At 35.3% G+C, this 8189-nt stretch overlaps 1 protein-coding gene across 1 annotated transcript; it reads left to right on the plus strand.

Annotated features, from left to right (window-relative positions):
- Positions 1 to 2290: 2290 nt before the first annotated feature.
- LOC131061956 (UDP-glycosyltransferase 86A1) lies at positions 2291 to 4021 on the plus strand. The gene is made up of 2 exons (XM_057995792.2): positions 2291 to 2906; positions 2994 to 4021. The coding sequence occupies exons 1-2, from the start codon at positions 2462 to 2464 to the stop codon at positions 3860 to 3862; spliced, it is 1314 nt and encodes a 437-aa protein (XP_057851775.2). The 5' UTR covers positions 2291 to 2461; the 3' UTR covers positions 3863 to 4021.
- The last annotated feature ends 4168 nt before the right edge of the window (positions 4022 to 8189 follow it).

Here is an 8189-nt window from a genome sequence, read left to right on the forward strand (position 1 = left end):
TGGAGATGTGCATGGCACTACAAATCTGCAGAGCATTGGAGGTATCGAAGGTGCTAAAAATTTGCAAGGCATTGAAGATATATAGGGTATTAAAACTATGCAAGGCGTTCAACATATGTAGGGTGTTGGACAGTCACGGGAGTGTGCACAACATTTTTTCAATTCAAGGGAGCCCACGGGTGTTGAAGAAGAGCTACAGCTTGATCAGGCCCGTGGCTGCTGTCCCATGTCTTCAGCTCGTAGTTTTTCCTCTGTTGAATCCAAAGGTGCTTTCAATAATTCACAGACAGTAGGCACACAAAAGTCAGGGGATCATTCTGGAATAGGGGTGTGCCCTTCTAATACGGGGGAAAATCCTTCCAAATTGCAGATGATAGAAATTTTTAGTAGTCCTGATGTTGGTCACTTAACAAAGTCTACGAGGCAGAGGAAACCTCTGGCCGAATTCAATGATTATGAAATGTTATTAGCTGAGTGCCCTGAATCTGTGATTACTGATCAAACAAAGCCGGTTAATTTTAAACAGGCTTGTAGTGATATTCATCATGATCGATGGATGTCCGTGATGCAAGAAGAAATGGATGCATTGATGGAAAATAATACCTGGGATTTGGTATATCTTCTGCCTGATAGGAAACCATTGAAGAATAGGTGGGTCTACAAATTGAAAGAGGAAGAAGGTGGTAACAAACGATTTCAAGCTAGGTTGGTTGTGAAGGGGTATGATCAAAAGAAAGGAATCGATTTTGGCGAAATCTTTTTATCAGTTGTGAGAATGACTACAATTCGTACAGTCTTGGGTTTGGCTGCTGTGTTGGATCTTGAGCTTGAACAACTTGATGTAAATACTTCATTCTTACATGGTGATATTGATGAAGAGCTATATATGGAGCAGCGGGAAGGGTTTGCAAGATAGGGACAAGAACATCTTTATTGCATATTGAAGCGAAGCTCGTACAGGCTTAAGAAAGCCCCAAGACAATGGTATATTAAGTTTGATAAATTTATGACTGAGCACAAGTTTATACGATGTGAATTTGATCCATGTGTCTATTTCAAAAATATTCCCAATGGTGAATTTGTTATACTTCTACTTTATGAGCTGATGACATGCTAGTGGCTGGCACAAGCATGAGGATTGTTCGTGAGCTTAAGACTCATTTGGCTAATAGATTTGCCATCAAAGATTTAGGGGTAGAAAAAAGAATTCTTAGGATGATTGTTTCTCGAGATAGGAAGAAGAGAGAAACCAGGTTGTCTCAAACAACATTACATCAATTGAAAACATTGTGGACAGATTTGGTATGACGAAAGCTAAGTCTGTAAGTATTCCTTTAGCTTCTCACTTTCGTCTATCCTCTGAAATGTGTCCAAAAACACAAGAGGATCAGGAGTTCATGAAAGGCATTCCTTCCAAATCTGTTGTTGGGAGTATTGTGCATACTATGGTTTCCACTTGTCCAGATATTGCTCATGCAATGCGAGTGGTAAGTAGATTTATGTCCAATCTTGGTAAACAGTTTTTGGATAATATAAATAAAATAAGAAAATAATTTTATAATAAAAATTTAAAATATATGATTTTTGAATTAATATTTTCAAAATAAAGATAACCATTTTAAATATAAAAATAAAATTAGTAAAATAATTCAATTTCCTCTTAGAAAATAGTCTATTTTATATTAGATTATCAAATAAAATATTTTATAATCTTAATAGACATTTGGCTTCATCACTTGTCTGTCCAAATTCATCATCTATGAATGATGTTGACAAATAGATGACAATTTATTGACAAATTTAGAGTCAGCAATAAATTATTTTATTTGGACATATATGAAAAGAATATGTCAAGACACACACCGAAATAATATTAGTACTATTCTCATAACAAAAGATAATAACACTGCTTTTAATATAAAAATAAAAATAACCACAAAAAATAATATCATTTTTCTATATAATATAATTTGTCTTGGATCATTTCAATATATAAAAGAAAATGACTCATATTTTGTGTGAAAGAATCAAAATACAATTATTATTTCTTTCACTTATCATCTCAAATTAGGTACCATTTAAAATTCTAACTATGACTCACAATTTCCAAAGTAAAGACTTTTGTGTCGCAAGCACGTGCATTGCTTTTTGTATTGTTAAAAATAATAATAATAATAATAATCTTGGTCGAGTACTTTATGTCGACAAGGTGTAATCTTCAAAGTTCAAAGTATCATAAAAGACAAATTTTAGCATCATCACACCACATGCATACAAGTCTAACTTCCACGTCTCTGCAGGCCACTTTCTAGTAACAAGACCGACAAGAGACGCGCTAAAAGAGAATTGTGTCCACAAAAACTTTTCTCGAGCAGTCATTTCAACAGTTTTCTATACTCTGTTTCAGATCTAAAATATCAAGCTCTGGTTTAGTTGCAGGGAGAAAACGCAAAGCGAAATAATGGCGGCTCATGCAGTAGTTGTTCCATATCCCGGGCGAGGCCATGTAAATCCAATGATGCAGTTCGCCTTAAAGCTTGCCTCTCATGGAATCCCCGTGACAGTTGTGGTGACGAAGTCATGGCACAAAATCCTTACCCAGGCCGACCAGAATCCTTTCACCCACGTTCCAGAGATCCGGGCCGCCGTCATACCAGACTGCGTGGTGGGGGAGTCGGAAAGGTGGGCTAACATGGAAGCGTTTTTACAGTCGCTGTCAAACATGGAAGCTCATGTGGCTCAACTCCTAACCAATCTTAATCTCTCCGGAACACCCGCAACATGTATTGTCGCCGATGTGTTTCTCAAGTGGGTCGTTCCTTTTGCCAAAAGACAGGCTCTTCGATCTGTTTTGATGTGTCCAATGTCTGTCACAAGTTTTTCTGTCTTTTATCATTTACAGTTTGGTATGTAACTAGAACTTATGTTTGCAGTTGCATGATTGCAAGCTTGGTGAGAAGAGAAAACTGACTTTTTGGGTTTTGTCGTTGCAGGGATTCAAGGGTGGAAGGATTTTATTGCCCGGTCTCCTCCGCTACAACAGACGGACCTTCCAGCCGATTGCATGCCTCCCTCTCCTCTGGGCAATTTTTTGGCAGAAGGTATTGCCAATACGAGGCAATCAGATTGGATTGTGGCGAATTCTTTGTACGCCTTGGATTGCAATGCAGTGGAGGCACAGCGCCAGAAGACACCCGTGCAGTGTGTGGGTCCGTTCATCATGGGCTCCTCTTCGCAGCTCGACACGCATTGCAGTGAATGGCTTGATTCCAAACCGGCAGGTTCGGTCATCTATGTTTCCTTCGGCAGCTTCATGACTGTGGCGAGAGATCAGATAAGGGAAATAGCCACAGGTCTTATGAAAAGCGGGTGCTATTTTCTGTGGGCGCTTCGTCCAGACAAAGAGGCGAGCCATTTCTCAGAGATGTTGCCCACTGGATTTTTAGAGGAATGTAAGGGGCAGGGCTTAATTGCAGCCTGGTTTATGCAGGCAGAGGTTCTGAAACATCCTGCTGTGGGAGGGTTTATGAGCCACTGCGGCTGGAATGCGGTCATGGAAAGCGTCTCAGCAGGTGTTCCCATGCTAGGATTTCCTCTTACAGTGGATCAATTTATGAATTGCAGAATGATGTTGGAGGAATGGAAGTTTGGGTTAGGGCTGAAAAATGCAGAGGATGGGAATAGGGTTATAAGAGGTGGAGAAATAGAAAGCAAGGTGAAAATGTTGATGAAAGGGGAGGAGGGTGTGAGCGCACGAAGAGCAGCAGAGAGATTTAGGGGTGTGGCAGAGGAAGAAGTGAGTAAAGGAGGACGGTCGGCCATTAATTTGGAAATACTGGTGAATAGATTAAAAGCAATTTGATATGTCGTGTAATAATTATCAAATGTTTTTGCTTTGACATGATAATTTGACAGAGCCGTGATGGATTGTTTAGTCTTGATTTATAAGTGGATTAGAACTGTCCCTCTGGTGTGGACTACTTTATGCAGTTATATACGTCATTGACTTTGTGATGTTTTAGTATGTGGTAGTAGCAATAACTGTATCTGCTATTGATGTAATCTTGGGTATTTTCAACTTAACATACAATTTTAATTAAATAGGCGCTTTGAGAAGGATATCTCTCGGAGTATTTTATATGGATTAAATTAAAATTTAAGGTATATATGCTAGTGGCAGCTGCATGGTGCAACATAGGAAGCATAAAATAAATCAATATATAATTATATAGTATCTTTTTATTAAAATAAAATATATTATAATATATTATTATATTATTACACAGAGATATATGATTTTTTATATATCTATTTAGACTATTTTTTATAATATACATGTGTTGCAAGATCAAAGCAAATACTAAAATCTAAGGTATATTAAACTTTATTTAATTATAATATTAAAATTTATTTAATCGCGAGTATTATGGTTATGGTAAGCATTAGGGTTAAGGTTAGTGATATAGTCAGGGTTAAGGTTTACATCAAGTTTTGGGCTAGGTTTATGATTAGGATTAGGGTTTACCATTAGGGTTAGCATCAACATTAGGGTTTGGTTTTGGTTTAGGATTATCGTTAGCTTTAGGGTTTAGGATTATAGTTAGGATTATGGTTAGGGTTAGGGTTATGGTTACAGTTTAATATTAAGGTTAAATTTATGATTAGGGTTAGGGTTTAGTGTCAAGGTTACAATTAAGTTTAGGGTTTACATCAAAGTTAGGGGTAGGGTAAGCGAAATTACATTAAGATTAGGGTTAGAAATATAATTGGGGGTATGGTAAGGATTAGGATTTGGTTTATATTTATGTTTTGGATTAGGGTTAAGGTTGGTATTATGGTTAGGGTTAAGGTCTATATCATAGTTAGGGATATGATTAGGGTAGGGTTAAGGTTTAATTATAATTAGGGTTGGGGTTATGGTTAGGGTTAGGGTTAAAGATTATAATTAGTGATTATAATTAAAATTAGGGTTAGGGTTAGGGTTAGAATTATAACACAATTATAATTAAGATTAGGGTTAAGATTGAAATTAGAGATAGTATACATGATGATACCTATAAGAGTTATGGTTTGGGTTAGGAATAGGGTTCGGTTTAGGTTTTAGGTTAGATATGTAGTAAGGTTTAGGGTCATTATCAAGTTATGGCTAGGGTTAGGATCTATATTAGAGGGAGTCATAACATTATATATTAAATAGTAGTTATAATTGATTTTACTTAACGATTATGGTTATTATACTATAGGATAATGCTTGGGTTAAGGGTTAAGGTTCAATTAGAATCAATGTTAGGGTTAGGGTTAGGGTTTAATTAGGTTTAGGGTTAGTATTACAACTAAATTAAGGTTAGAGTTGGTGTTATAAATTAGGAAGAGTTAGGATTTAAGAATAAAACATGTTGTTAGGTTTATGGTTATATAATAAAGCTTGGTTTCAAGGTTAGACTTAGGGTTTAAATGGGTTTATGGGTTATGTTAGCATAAAGATTGGGATATGGTCAAGGTTAGGAAGGATTTACAATTAAGGTTACTTTAGGGTTATGGTTCAGGTTCAAAATAGGGTTTAGTAATTATGGTTAGGGTTATTTTAGGGTTAGCTTATTATCAGGGTTCAATTACAGTAAGTGCTAGAGTTAAATTATGGTTAGCATTAGGGTTGTGTTTCAATTACATTAGGGTTAGGGGTAAAGTAGTATTACACTTCAATTAGAATTAGGGTTTGGGCTTGATTAGGGTTAGGATTAGAGTTTAATTAAGATTATAGTTCAATTAGGGTTAGGGTTAGGGTTAAGTTTAGGGCTAGGGTTCAATTATGGTCATAATTCAATTAGGGTTAGGGTTAAGATTAAGAATAGGGTTCAATTAGGCATAGATTAGGGTTAAAGTTGTATTTAGGGTTCAAATCTATGGTTAGAGTTGAGTTTAGGATCAACATTCGATTAGGGAGATTAGGGTTAAGCATTAAGGTTATAGTTAATTAGAGTTAGGATTTGATTGTGGAAAGGGTTTAATTATAGTTAGGGTTAAGTTTACAGATATGGTTCAATTACATGGTAATATTAGGGTCGAAGTTTACTATTAGAGTTTAATTAGGAATAGGGTTTGTGCTCGGATTAGAGTTCAATTATAGTTAGGGTTACGTTTAGAGCTAGAGTTCAATTAGGATTAGTTAGGGTTAGGGTTAAGTTTAGAGACGGGGTTTAATTATGGTTAGATTAGGTTGAAGTTGTGGTTAGGGTTTAATTCTAGGGGTAGAGTTAAGCTTATGGTTAGGTTTCAATTATGGTAAGATTAGGTTTAGGCTCAAGGTTACATTATAATTAGGGTTACTATTGTAGGATAATGCTTCGAGTAAGGGTTGGGGTTCATTAAGAATTACATTCAGGTTTAGGGCTAGGGTTCAATGAGGAATAGGGCTAGTATTACAATCCATTTACGATTTGAGTTAGTTTTATTATTCAAATAGGGTAAGGGTTTAAGGATAAATCATGGTGTGAGGGTTAGGATTATATAATAAATCTTGAGTTTAAAGTTAAAGTTATGATTTAATTAGAGTTATGGTTATATTTGCATAAAGATTCAATTAGGGTTAGGGTTCAATTAGGTCTAGATTAGGGATATTATCAAGGTCAAGACTTGATTATGGTAAGGTTTTAGTTATAGATAGGGTTTGCATTAGATTTCAATTAGGGTTAGAATGAGGCTTACAATTTAATTACATTAGGGTTAGGGTTAAAAGAGGATTGAAGTTCAATTAGGGTTATGTTTAAGCTAGAATTCAATTAGGATTAGGATTTAATGAGGGTTAGGGTTTAATTAGGTTTGGGGTCAGTATTACAACTAAATTTAGGTTAGAGTTGGTGTTATAAATTAGGAAGAGTTAGGATTTAAGAATAAAACATGTTGTTAGGTTTATGGTTATATAATAAAGCTTGGTTTCAAGGTTAGCCTTAGGGTTTAAATGGGTTTATGGGTTATGTTAGCATAAAGATTGGAATATGGTCAAGGTTAGGATGGATTTACAATTAAGGTTACTTTAGGGTTATGGTTCAGTTTCAAAATAGGGTTTAGTAATTATGGTTAAGGTTAATTTTAGGGTTAGCTTATTATCAGGGTTCAATTACAGTAAGTGCTAGAGTTAAATTATGGTTAGCATTAGGGTTAGGGGTAAATTAGTATTACACTTCAATTAGAATTAGGGTTTGGGCTCGATTAGGGTTAGGATTAGAGTTTAATTAAGATTATAGTTCAATTAGAGTCAGGGTTAGGGTTAAGTTTAGGGCTAGGGTTTGATTATGGTCATAATTCAATTAGGGTTAGGGTTAAGATTAAGAATAGGGTTCAATTAGGTATAGATTAGGGTTAAAGTTGTATTTAGGGTTCAAATCTATGGTTAGAGTTGAGTTTAGGATCAACATTCAATTAGGGAAATTAGGGTTAAGCATTAAGGTTATAGTTAATTAGAGTTAGGATTTGATTGTGGAAAGGGTATAATTATAGTTAGGGTTAAGTTCACAGATATGGTTCAATTATGGTTATATTAGGGTCGAAGTTTACTATTAGAGTTTATTTAGGAATAAGGTTTGTGCTCGGATTAGAGTTCAATTATAGTTAGGGTTACGTTTAACGCTAGAGTTCAATTAGGATTAGTTAGGGTTAGGGTTAAGCTTAGAGACGAGGTTCAATTATGGTTAGATTAGGGTTGAGGTTGTGGTTAGGGTTTAATTCTAGGGGCAGAGTTAAGCTTATGGTTAGGTTTCAATTATGGTAAGATTAGGTTTAGGCTCAAGGTTACATTATAATTAGGGTTACTATTGTAGGATAATGCTTTGACTAAGGGTTGGGGTTCATTAAGAATTACATTCAGGTTTAGGGCTAGGGTTCAATGAGGAATAAGGTTAGTATTACAGTCCATTTACGATTTGAGTTAGTTTTATTATTCAAATAGGGTAAGGGTTTAAGGATAAATCATGGTGTGAGGGTTAGGATTATATAATAGATCTTGACTTTAAAGTTAAAGTTATGATTTAATTAGAGTTATGGTTATAATTGCATAAAGGTTCAATTAGGGTTAGGGTTCAATTAGGTCTAGATTAGGGATATTATCAAGGTTAAGACTTGATTATGGTAAGGTTTTAGTTATAGATAGGGTTTGCATTAGAATTCAATTAGGGTTAGAATGAGGCTTACAA

This window comes from Cryptomeria japonica, chromosome 4, assembly GCF_030272615.1.
Source record: "Cryptomeria japonica chromosome 4, Sugi_1.0, whole genome shotgun sequence".
Taxonomy (NCBI): domain Eukaryota; kingdom Viridiplantae; phylum Streptophyta; class Pinopsida; order Cupressales; family Cupressaceae; genus Cryptomeria; species Cryptomeria japonica.

Bases quoted from the DNA above. Each gene is read 5' to 3' on its own strand.
- LOC131061956 (XM_057995792.2), top strand. From the start codon at position 2,462: ATGGCGGCTCATGCAGTAGTTGTTCCATATCCCGGGCGAGGCCATGTA. The intron at 2,907-2,993 runs GTATGTAACTAG...TTGTCGTTGCAG, and splicing joins CTTTTATCATTTACAGTTTG to GGATTCAAGGGTGGAAGGAT.